Source organism: Rattus rattus, chromosome 3 (genome assembly GCF_011064425.1).
Source record: "Rattus rattus isolate New Zealand chromosome 3, Rrattus_CSIRO_v1, whole genome shotgun sequence".
In the NCBI taxonomy this organism is placed as follows: Eukaryota; Metazoa; Chordata; class Mammalia; order Rodentia; family Muridae; genus Rattus; species Rattus rattus.
In genome coordinates, this window is record NC_046156.1 from 194,577,299 (window position 1) to 194,590,162 (window position 12,864).

The following is a 12,864-nucleotide window of genomic DNA, read 5'->3' on the forward strand; positions in this document are numbered from 1 at the left end:
GAGATAGAGTAGATGGTTAGAGTTGGCCCCAGCATAGTCAAGTTAGATGGAGACTGGGCTCGGGGGTGGGAGCTACGGTTGGGGCTAGGGTGGGTGGGTGAGACAGAAGGGTAGGGGTGGGGGAGACGATGATGGTTGTGATACAATGCTCTTCTTTCTCAGATGGGTGGGGCTGCTATTGGGTATTCTGTGAATGTGGGTCACTTCTCACTGGAGGAATTGGCCCTGTGTCTCAGCCATGTCTGGTCCTCCAGCCACAGCACCGTGGAAGACTCATGTGAGTAAGACATATGTTCAGAAAAGCTCAGTGAACCCCCAGCCTAGGGGACCAATAGAAAAGTCTGGTCACTCGAGAATGACAGTTTCTTCACTTAGGACAATTCTGCTCAACACGTTCATCTGCCTCCTCTGGAAACCTTGCGTTAAATGTGTTGGTATTTCCACCTGAGAAAACGTTTCACTGCAAAAATCAACAAAACAGCAAACAAGAGCAAGAATACAATGAGAAAGAAAATGCCTACAGCTGCCATACTACAGGACAGCATGACGTCAGAGATCTTGACTCCCCTCAACAATGGGGGATTTGCGCAAAAAGTGTCCTCTATGTCTTCGAGTTTTTGCATGTTTTCTTTGTACCATTCTAAAAAGTAAATGTTTGAGCAAGTGCAGTCAAGGGGATTTTGTCTTAAATTAATGGTCCTCTGCTGGGACAACACGGGGAGGAGACTGGGCGGGATGATGCTAATGTGATTGGAAGCTAGATTGAGGTAGATCCCCTTAAGATGACTAAGGGCCTCAATACTACTGGATGTCAGCCTGTTGTGACTGAGGTCTACATGATTCATTATCTTCAGATTGATGAAGGCTTGATGGTCAATGGAGGAGAGATCACAAAATGATAAAATCAGGATTTCTAGGCTTCCCAGTGCTTGAAGTGGGTTGGTCTTTTGGATATTCCCATTTGGAAAGCGATTTCCTTGTAAATTCAGATGCCGGAGTGCTGGCAGGCCATCAAGGAGATGCTGATTGCTGGTGCCAAGGAGGCAGTGGGAGAGATTTAGCACCTTCAAGAGATGGAGGTTCTGGAAAGGACTTTGTGCATCTTTAACATGGAGTCGGGTAAATGCCAAGTCTAGCAGTTCTAGCTGAGGACATTCTTTGAAGGCCTCGGTCCTGAGGCCCAGGGGTTCATTGTAGCTCAGGTTCAGGCTCTGTAGGTGAGACAGGTTTCTGAGTTGCAGGTTGCAGCAATCAGAAGTTTCAATGTCATCATGGCTTAGGTCAAGCTCACGAAGGTGTTCTAGGGTTTCTAAACAGCCCGTACCAAGTTCAAGTCTCTTTGTGTTGCCTTTGATGTAAAGGTGTGTAAGGGAAGGGAAATTGGAAGCACTGATTTGGCACAAATTCTCAAACTTATTTGCACTGAGAACTAATTTCTTGAGCTTGCTTAGTCCCACAATCCCAGAGGGTAATTCTGTCAGGTGAGTGGCTGTTAGGTCCAGCTCCTGGAGACCGCTGAAGCAGTGGAATGTGTTGGAAGTAATGTTGAAGAAGTGATGCTTCTGTAGGTTGATTCTCTCAACAGACATTTCACAGAGGCCCTCAAACATGGAAGAACTAATATCTTCGTCGTCATCAATGTCCTCAAATGTCCCCAGCCAGAGAGACTGGATAGTAGCGTTCTGCAGACCCTTGAAGATAACGAGCAAGCTTTGAGTCCCTCCGAAGTTCAAACTTTGGAAGACAGTTGACTTGAAAGCCCCGGGCTCTATTCCTGTAATGTCGTTTCCATTTAAGTTCAGGCTCAGATTAGTGGCTTGCGGTAGAGAGCTCACGTCTTCCTTCGACAGGTGATGGATAGCATTATTCTGAAAATCCAGGACCTTCAGCTTCTCTGTTGGGAAATCTTTGGGGAGCCTAATGGAGGAAATGTGGTTGCTTCCAAGATAGAGGCTTTCCAAGGCTTTTTGACTATGCACTGGGATAAACTCAATACTGGATATTCCTGTTTGGATGAAGAACAGATGCTTCAGTGCTTTAGGCCCAGTAAGTGCTGTCTCTGCCACAAATATCAGGGGATTTGCAGTTAGCACAAGTGTCTCTAACCGAGGTTGGCTTTGGAAAGTATCTTCATGTATCCAGTAAATATGGCACCTCAAAGAAGATAAGAGCATTCAGCAATCATTTGTACCAGGACAACAGAACCAACACCAGCCCAGTGGTGGACTAACAGTCCATTGTGTGCAATAACCAAGTAGTATTATACACTACAGGAAAGTAAAACAGAACTTTCTTCCATACCCACAGAATAGTTTGTTGGGTTAATGAATAGCCTTAGTTCTGAACACTCTGATTCAGAATTTCGTCTATATTCCTTGTTTAGAGTGAACTCTCAGGGATTTTAAATTTCTTTCTTTTATGGTAAGGAAAAAAAAAAGCAGTGATTTGATCGATTATAAAAAAAAAACAAACTGTGATTTACTATTTAATTTAATGTAAACTCTACCAAAAACTATATATTTGCGTAAGATATATATATATATATATACACATATATATGTGTGTATATATATATATATATATATATATATATATATAACAACATTAGCAACATACGACCTTTACTGATTATTTTTTGGTAGGGGGCAGTGTTAGTAAAGATTGAGTCTAGGACCTAGCACATGCTAAGCAAACACTGGGCTGGCTCTAGTCTTATTCTCTTTTCATCAGGTTATTCAAAAGGGGTTTATGAAGAACTATGTGTCAGATGATACATGGGGAATTGCTCCTTGAATTGGAAAACAGTAAAGAAATCACCATCCTGTTAATATAGCTAAAAACACTGGGTGAATTACACACTTGTGCCCATGAACGCACGCCCCTTTGTTTGCACACGTGTATACTGATGGTTTCCTCATCTACCCACAAGCGAGTAGTGACGCTGGCCTTAGTATCTCACAATGGTGCTTGTAAACCATGAAAGATCACTCTAGATGCATGCGTTCTCCCACTCTGCAGGAAGGGAAGGAGCAATGCAGAGAGCTGCTACGAGGGTGAGAGATGCTGTGGAAACATCAGGCTTCTTTCTCCTTCCCACGTATGCAAGTGTCACGCCCTCACTTGCTTTGTATATTTCTGCCCATTTGTTCTCGAGCATGGGTTCGGCACTCAGATAAAACTTCCGGGCTATAATTCGCCAATGGGAATCATGATTCTGTTTCTAGAACGGATAATGGAATGCTTTACGTAATTCGTGTAAATAAAGAGCTAATAGAAGCCAGATGTGGAGATGCCAGCCTTTAATCCCAGCTCTTGGGAGGCAGAAGCAGGCAGTCTGGTCAACATAGTGAATTTCGGGACAGCCAGGATTGCAGAGAGAGACTTTGTCTCAAACAAACAAACAAACAAACAACAAAACAAAGTTACTAGAGATATCTATGAGTTTCTTCTAAAATGTCATTGCTCAGTAACAGCCAATTACATTAACGTGTAGTGTTAATATGGCATCCGATTTGATCAAGATTTGTTTTTATTTTTGCCATCAATAATTCTTAGAGCAGTGGTTTTCTACCCTTTAATATAGTTCCTCATGATGTGATGGTCTGCAACCATAAAATTATTTTGTTTGTACTTCCTAACTGTAATTTAACTGCTGTTATGAGTTATAATGTGGATATGCAGGATACCTGATAGGTGAACCTGTGAAAAGGTCATTCCACCCCCAAATGATTCACAGGTTGAGAACCACTGCCTTCGAACTTCCTAACCGCACTAAGGGCAGAGCCGGAGAGCAGAATTGTTCCTCCTAATTGACTGGCTTGTATTTGCAAGGAAATAGTACTGGGGATGTGTTCCTTAGGGAAAGATAAACACACAAGCAGGTTCTCTGTGGCCCCAGAGGAGAGAATGGAGGACACTTGGGGTGTACAATGCAGTTTTGCTTAAGGAAAATGTCAAGAGCACTCAAGGAATTGAAATACTTACCTGGTTAAATCCAGGAAGGTGAGATTTACGAGTCTGCTGAAGGTCGTCTTTTGAATCGTAGGCAAGGCATTAAAGCTGAACTCCAAAGATTCTGTTGAGTTTGGTAGAGTGCCAGGAATTTCACTGAGACCTAAATGTTCACAGTTGTATGTTTTGTTGACTTCTTTCTGATGGGAGAAGCAATGTAAATCAGTACCGGATCTAGTAGTTTGATTCACTCTCTAGAAAAACTCATGTAGGACTTGCCTTTTGAGAAGCCACCCCGTGTCTAATAATCTTTACCAAAAATATACGTGCAAAGCCACGAAATGCTTGTGCACACTCGTGTTCACGATAGGTAAGAAACCACAAAGAACCATGATAACGCGCACCCTCTTGCTTAGATGATGGTTCAAATAAATCAGTTAGTGAAAGACCTTTGTAGTCCATCAGAGAACTCTGAAGGATGGCATTAGATGATATTGAGAAATTTACACTTTGTTAGCCAACGATTGGCTGTAAGCCAACGTGTGGAGGGCACACCTCTAATCTCAGCACTGTGGAGAGGATCAGGAAGTTTGTGAATTCAAGGATGAGGTGAGCACCATGGCGAGACCCTGTCTCAACAAACAAACACCCTCCCTAAACAAACAAACAATGAGAGAGAGAGAGAGAGAGAGAGAGAGAGAGAGAGAGAGAGAGAGAGAGTGCTTTCTAGCATGCACAAGCCTGCTTCCTATCCTCAGTATTGAAAGAGAAAGATATTGTCAGTAGCCACCCTAATATCAGTAGGAGCCTAGGTGAACCAAGTGTGGTGCTCCCTAGAGGAACCCTGTAGAAAGAGCCTTGCACAAAACAAGCTACCGAATGAATGCATGAATTTGAATCTAGTCAAGACTTTAGGCCTAGCTTTATGTCTCCAAGTGAGCAACGGAGCAGCTTTAAGTTAAAACATCATAAAGTAGCAGTCAGCCAAATACAGGAAGTGAGACGGTCTATGTAGTGACTGGAGGAAGAAGGGGAGGAAGGAGGGAGAGGAAGAGGGGAGGAAACTTTTGTGAAGAAAGGAAGAAAATGCAAGTGATAGGACTCAGTGGGTACAGGTACTTTCCATCAAGCCCGCCAACCCGAGTTTGCTCCCTTGGAGCTCACAGGATAGGAAGAACGAGCCAACTCTCGTGAGTGGTTCTTGCAAGTTGACTCCACACACAGGCTGTGGTGCGTGCACACATGTTGAAGAGTTATTTTAAAAGAGAAAGATATGTAACATTTCTTAGAAGATAAAGCAAATAATGGCAAAAGACTAACCCTTGCTTAGATTACGATTTTGAAAAATGTTAGGAAAAGACATTCTATAAGCCATCAGAGCACTTGGAAGACAAGATTTAATGACATCAAGAAGCAATAAATTTTCCACAGTGTGTGTGTGTGTGAGAGAGAGAGAGAGAGAGAGAGAGAGAGAGAGAAGGGAATGAATTTCTTAACATCAGTGGCTAATGCAGTTAAGTAAAGGACTGGCTTAGTCTTTTGAGATACACATTTAATTAATTAATTAATTAATTAGTAGCTAGAGATTAAATGACATGTTTGAGATTTGTTTTAACGTGCTTTAGTTTTTTTTTTTGTTTTTGTTTTTTTTGTTTGTTTGTTTTTTAAAGTAAGGAGAGAAAGAGAGAGAGATAATCTATAATCCCAGCACTTGGGAGGCTGAGACAGGAGGATGGCTACAATTTCTAAGCATGTCTGAGATAGAGAAAGCCCTGTTTCAACAAACAAACAAACAAACAAAAAATCCAAACAACCAGGAAAGGAGGGGAGGAGAGAGAACTGGGTGTGGGAAGATGAGCAACAGAGACCACCAGGGCTGAGATATCTCACAGCCTGCATGAGCTCAAATGTCGCTGGCCCTTGAGTGGTAAGGGGTGGGTATAGGGAAGCTCTTGTAACTATTTTGTAACAAATTTTTTCAACACAATATTAAAAGGAAAACTAAGTAGCAGAGATATTGGGGTGTTTCAACCTTAAAACACAAATCATTTCCTCTTTTTGGGTCTGCAGGCTGTGACTACCAGACCATGGGGCTTTGGGTCAACCTTATTTCTAACATAGTCGAAGATCCTGATATCTAATAGGGACCGGCTCCTCAACCCCTAATCTAAGATACAAATCTTGAACTAAGTAGAAATGGGAATATATTCATCAGAAGGCCACAGAGGTGTATGGTCACGGTTTATCTGGCAGCGCTACAGCATAGAGGGCAGGTGTGTGTCTGACGAGGGGGAGGGGTTAGGTAGGAAGGTCTGATGATGTGCATCCCACCTAGGGGGACTCCTAGGGAAGAAAAGTACCATTGGAGGTACAGGAAGATGGGCAGCAGGGACCGCCAGTGCTCAGATATCTCACAGCCTATGTGAACCCAGGCAACCACCCAGCTCCTGGTCCTGGATCTGCTCTCTAGTGGCCCAGTGAGGCTGTTCCAACCCCCTGTAGCCTTCCTTCTGCTGACTCTGAACAGATTTCCCTAGCAGGAGACAGAAGTGCGCGTGCGCGTGCGCACACACCCACTCACACGCATACACACGCGCGCACACACACACACACACACACACACGTGCACACACGCGCACACACACACACAATCTTCCTTTGCTCTGAAGGGTAAGGCTCTTGAGCGGGCGTCACATTAGTCCCTTTTTTGTTTAACTCTATTTCCCGTTCCATGGCACACTTTCTCCTAGCTCCACTAAGCATGCGCATCTACAGGAAATCACTGGTTTCCCTGCGTGCTATGAAGTTATTATAAGTGTCGCTGAAGAAAATGCCATATTTATATTTCCTTGTAATTTATTCTCCATTTTTATAGACCCAGAGTCCTCTAGGCACTGTCACAAATCCATCCACATAATGTCCTTGAAATACACACTTTGCATTTAAAACTTAGATTTAGCTGACTGGTGGGAAAAAGCACGTTACCAGACTGTCCCCGGTGCCTATGAACGCGGCTCACCCAGAGAGAACCGTGTAGACAGCAGTGGGCTCAGTGGACGATATTTTTTTTTCTGGTCCCCATTGGCATATCACATACATGTGGAGAAAGGGAAATCCCCCAATCTGCCCAGCTCTGTTACAATCCTACAGCAAAAGATCTTCCTCTTGACTGGCTACACGGCAGACAGAGCTCATCCTTAACGTCAATTTCTGTGCTGCCCGGGCTTCAGCAAAGCCACTCAGACGAACGCAACTGCCCCTCACCCTGCTCTGGCTCAAGAAGCGTTTAGGACCCAAGGTGCTATGGGACCTCTGCCAGGCAGCTTGGCGTCAGCTTGGGTGGAGAGCTGGGCCTCTTTAGCTAGAGCTGGGCTCCTGAGCGCTGCCTTTGTTTTGCAACCCCTTCTCCCACCTGGCGTTCCTTTGCATTTTTTCAATCAGGCCATTATTTGGTTTCTGCTGTACCTCAACCCCGTCACGTCCTGCTGCATTTTCGCTCCTTGCAAGCCTTGAGACATTTTTCTAATTTGGAAGCCTTTGACTTTCGCTGGGATGCTTATTCCCACCTTCTCGGATGTCTAGTACACTTGACAGAGGCAGGCGCGAGGCTTTGGAAACACTGCCCCTCCCCCACCCCTCCCTTTAATCACACCTTGAGCAATTTGACTGGTAAGCTAAATCCCAGAGCAAAGATTACTCTGTCAACAAACCAAACCAAACCAAACCAAATAACAAATGAAGCAAAACCTCCCAGGAAGGCACATCCCTAAAGTTGTGCTGTCTAGCTGACTGGATAAACAACACTCCAGTTAAACCTATTTAGTTTTCTGAGCCCCTACAGCAGCTGTTCTCAACCTGTGGGTTGTGACCCCCCTTTTGGGGTGGGGGTGGGCATGTTGAGCAACCCTTTCATTCCCATCCCATATCAGATATCCTGCATATCAGATATTTACACTATAATTTGTAACAGTAGCAACATTACAGCTATGGAGTAGTAATTTGATGCTTTGGAGGTCTCCACGACAGGAGATACTGTATTAAGGGGTGGCAGCATTAGGAAGGTGGAGAACCATTGCTCGACAAAATTAACCTGCTTGCCTTCAAATCCAAGCTCACTCACGGCACTGTGTTGCCTCGGCCTCTCTTTTCCCACCTGTAGTCTGGGAATAACAAGCTGACCTCGCAGGCAGGTGTGCTGTGAGAAGTACCTACCACACAAGGGCCTGACAAGCCCTGAGTATGAGGAGTCCCCACTTAAGGAATCAACATATCACCCCCCTGTCTAAAGTTCTTGGAAAGCTTTTTCGTCTGTGAACTTGGAGTTCTTAAAGCCCACCCCATTCCTAGAAACAGAAAGACTTCATTTTACCCTGGTTTGGAGAGAACGGAGTGGCCAAGAGAAGCATATTTGAAACGGGGTGGAGGAAGTAAGTTTACAGTCTCAAGGAAGTAGCCCAGAATGCTTTGGAAACGTTTTTAACATAAGAGTAGCAATTGTGGGACACCAGCAAGCATATTTGCTCGTCTCTGAAGGCCTAGTCACGGTTGTAATTTTGTTACATGCATTCAAAGAATATGTGGCATTTAGTAACAAGATTCTCTGTGGACAGTTCATGAGTTTTCATTACAATTTTCTCAGAATTTGCCTGTAGGTTTGAACTTTTTTAAGCAAAAAAAAATTATTAAAATATTAATCCCGACTTCTACCCAACATACACATATACACAGATGTATATATCAGTTCTCGAGCCATGAAACTTAGAAATATGAAACCATAAATCTTCCAGAAGAAACTTGTGGGATAATATCATCTTAGCCTGGGGTAGGCCAAGATTTCTTAAACTGGACAGAAATGCATTGAAACTAAAAGGAAAAGTATGTTAAACAGAGTTACAATATTAAGGACTTCCAGTTGGCCAAAGATACTTTTAGAAACATAGAAAGGGAAGTTTCAGAGCAGAAGAGCTGTCAGATAAGGAAGAAGGCTTACAAATCAAGGCAGCGAAGGAGAAAATGGGCAAAGACAAGCATTTTACATACTCAAAAGTGGTAGGAGAAGGCTGGGGGTACATTAGTGTAACACTGCTTGTCCACCATGAGAGTGGCACTGGGTGTGACTCTGAACAGTGCAAGAAGAGAGGAGGTGTGTAAAGTGCTGTGGCCATGTACTCAATGCAATAATTCATCAGAGAAATCAAAACTGAATCCCAATGAAATACGACTTTCCCAACCATTAGGATAGCTCACATTTAAAATCAAATGTTAACAAGACTGACACAATCAAAAGTCACATACACTGCCAACGAATGTTAATTAGTAGCAATGTTTTATAAAGCTAGCAACATCTACTTTACAGACCCTCCCACACACACACACACACATACACACACACACACACACACACACACACACACACACACAGAGAGAGAGAGAGAGAGAGAGAGAGAGAGAGAGAGAGAGAGAGAGAGAGAGACCCTATGAGCAAATATATCTACGCAGGTACTCAGTTAATATAAAGCTGTTTGTTTGTTTACTAAAGAAAGACATAATCAAGAAACTCCTAAACCAGCATCATATATAACTTCCAAAAAAGTATAAACAATGCAGTTTTCTATTAATAGTAGAGAAGTACATAAATGGTGGTTGGGTCTTCAACTCAAAAGAGTTGAATATGTTCTTCTACTCTAGGACTTAAAAATGACTGTTAGACATGTCATCAGAAAGTGTCACCAATTCAACGTCAAGCAGAAGTAGCCAGGGAGTCAGTATCTATGGTAAACCCCCAAGTGTATAAAGTTATATTTTAACAGGCATAAAAGCAACCAGGATGATGGGCCTAATACCTGGGAGGAGGCTTGAGGGCTCCTGGGGCATTGAGTTCCCACTATGTCTTGAGCTGTGCGTGGAGTGCTTATTGGTGAAAATGCAATTATCTGCATATTTAGGGCCCTGTGAACTTTCTGTAGCTGTGTCTTGCTTCAACAAAAGTTTAATAAGCTGAAAAGAAGGCGTTTATTTTACAAAACAAAACCTTCTCATCATGGTAGGCAAGATGAGCTCAGGAGGGTGAGTCATGGGGACAGACAGGCAGCAAGGGCCTAACGATGCTTGAAGTGGCAAGAGGAAGAAAACGAAGCAAGGGGAAGGGCAGGTGGAGGAGGCTGATTTGGATGGAGGAGAGGCCCACATGTGGAAACCAAAAAGAACAGTCTCTCTTAATCTGTCCTGCATTCTCTGACTTGTCTGTGCCCTAAAGGTCAGGAACACACAGAAAGGTGCTCCCATCATGGTGATGCAATAGATGGCCTTGAAATTCTGCTGCTTAGAAAGAAAAAATACAAGAGAAGAGGGAAGAGAAAAAGAGAGGTGAGTTGTCAATGAAACAGGTTTCAAGGCCATTTAAAATTAATCCTGCGTTAGGGTGCAGCCACATCGTGGAGGTACTAGAGGACTTCGCCCTCACCTGTCTATCCAAAAGGGAAGTCTTTACTCTAACACGGGGTCTTTAGGGGATCAGGCCCCACCCCCAGGACCTGAAAGGCACAGTACTGAAGGCCTACAGCAGACAACTTCTCTCTTTTTGCCTCATTCTTCTTCCTTCTGCCAAAGCAGGGGCCATGTACAAAAGGGAACTGTCAGCTCCAGAGCCTGGTGTCATCCTTGGTGGTTGGAATGACTCAGTAGCTCTGCTGGAAGCTTCCCTTCCTGGACTCCTTGTGGCCTCAGAAGGGCTGGACAGACTTCCCACCGGTGCAGGGCTTCGAGTGCTAACCGACTAAGTGTAGAACAGTGCACTGCATATTGCCTAGTGAGACTCCGAATGAATGGGAGGATCATCCCATCTGGGGATGATGTCAGCAGGTGCCCGTCATTTGTCCTTGGTCACTGAGGAGGTGATGTCCCCATCCTGATCCCCTTAAGGCATCTACATGGTGTATGACATTGAGCTCCCGACTTAAATGCGGTGAGTGGAGCTTGGGCTGATGAAGGCCCTTTCCTCTTTTACTTCTTTTATAGGCTGAACTGTGACCCATCCTCCCAACCATGTACTTCTGCCATTGACGCTCTAACTCCCAGGACCCTGTGCCTCATGTGACTATCATCGGAGAGAAGGCCTTTCAAGATATGATTATAGTAAAATGAGGAACTCTGGGTAGGTCCTAAGCCAGCATGACTAATGTCCCAATAAGAGAAAATGAGACAGAGCTAAGCGTGGGAATGGCACACTGGAGCGACACAAGAGGACAGTCAAGAGAAAGTCCTCGGAGGAAAGCACCCTTGCTGCTGCCTCCATCCTGGATCTCCAGCCTCCAGAAATGACAAACAGTAGGTTCCTGTTGTGTAATTCCCCTCACTCTGAAGCTCTGCTTCTGGAAGCCTGAGGAAACGAATACAACATCCCTGCTTTGAATTTTTGGTTTGCTATCTCTGCTCAGTCTGGGAGCATCCTGAGTTCACCCACATTCAAGGCTTACAAGTTTCTGTTTATTTCTCCTCCAGACTTTATTCCGGTCCCGACTTTGGGTTCACTTAACACCCTTGACTTCTAACTATAACTCAGGTCCATTCTGCCCCTAGCTATCCCTAGCTTACATTATCCTTCCAGTTCCCAGGTAGCAAAGTGGCTGACCAAGCCACTAGGGCTCATACTCTTTTCTGTCTTTGCCATTTGCCAAGCGGGTCCCCGTGGACTGGCCACTTGCCAGAGTCAAGGGCAGCGTGGGAAGGTTGCGTCATTTAAGATGGCAAAAGACAGAGGCCATTCTCCCTCTCCATTCTCTCCACAGCTTCTGGTACGTTGATAAATATTGTTACAGTGTCAAACAGAAGGTTTGAGTTGCCTCAGTTCTCAGTTACTCTCGTGGGTTAGTCCTACAGATGGAAGGGTTTGTCCGACAGGAGAAGAAAAACCAATCTCATTCACAATGATCCTTTAAACGTTCTGAATCCTGGCACGAGCCTGTCTTTACTGGTCTTTACCAAGACAGCCAAGAAACCAAAGGGCTCTGTGGGGAGTGACCATGCTCTGGGATGGTGAACAAACAGCCCCTCTACTTTAGGCGTCAGGATGGAGGGGTCTGCTCTTCGCCCCGAAACCCTGTGGATATCTCCCGGTGTCCTCTTCGGGACAGTAGAGATTGAGAGCCAAGGCTCAGCCGAATCTGTATATATCTCAAGTTTTGCAGCAAGTGTCAGCTGGGTAGAGACAAATAGTTTGGACTCACCTCAGTGCACCTCTGATCTGAGGATGCGATGGCTTGGCAGCTGGCTGAGAAGAGAGCCACTAAAAGGAAGCAGCTGATGTCCAGAGCCATCTCAGGTCCAGAGCGAGCCCAGCTGCATGGGATTAGCTAACGCTCAGAGCCAAGCAATCTAATCACACTCTAATAGCTCTGGCAATTTGGCAGGCAGTGAGGTGTTCAGAAGGTCGGTCTTAGAGCCGAAATGTTGGGAACCACTCAGCACTTGTGGATCTGGGCTGTAAAACGAAAAAAAAAAAAAAAAAAAAAAAAAAAAAAGGAAGTTCTTTTTTGCATACCAACCATCTTGGCCAAAAATAACAGAGAACCCTGCCCCACGATGGCCCACTGCATTTCCTGTCAAACTCGGGCCAGTTGTGCAGCCCTTTAGAGTCCCACTATGATGCTTCCCACTGGCTTGAAGCCAGTTTCAAGGGGCTTGGGCCGCTCAGCCAGTTTCCAGTCTCTATCCTTGAATGCAGGAATCTGCACTCGCACCGGGGCACCACTTTTTCTAGCTGTCCTTGTGAGTGGCTAGGAGAAGGGCTGGAACATGCTGGCAGGCAGAGAGCTCCCTTCCAGCAAACTGGAGGGCTTCCACGTTGGGGACCAGGGCAAGAGGTGACAGGCCGGGCAGTCCTGCTAGCTGAAGGACAGCTGCCTCCCGGACCAC

The 12,864-nt window shown here is 44.8% G+C and overlaps 1 protein-coding gene across 1 annotated transcript; it reads right to left on the minus strand.

The window, feature by feature from the left end:
* Positions 1 to 310: 310 nt before the first annotated feature.
* Cd180 (CD180 molecule) lies at positions 311 to 12,347 on the minus strand. The gene is made up of 3 exons (XM_032896872.1): positions 12,177 to 12,347; positions 3,985 to 4,151; positions 311 to 2,154 (listed from the first exon to the last, which is right to left on the minus strand). The coding sequence occupies exons 1-3, from the start codon at positions 12,264 to 12,266 to the stop codon at positions 423 to 425; spliced, it is 1,989 nt and encodes a 662-aa protein (XP_032752763.1). The 5' UTR covers positions 12,267 to 12,347; the 3' UTR covers positions 311 to 422.
* Positions 12,348 to 12,864: the final 517 nt, after the last annotated feature.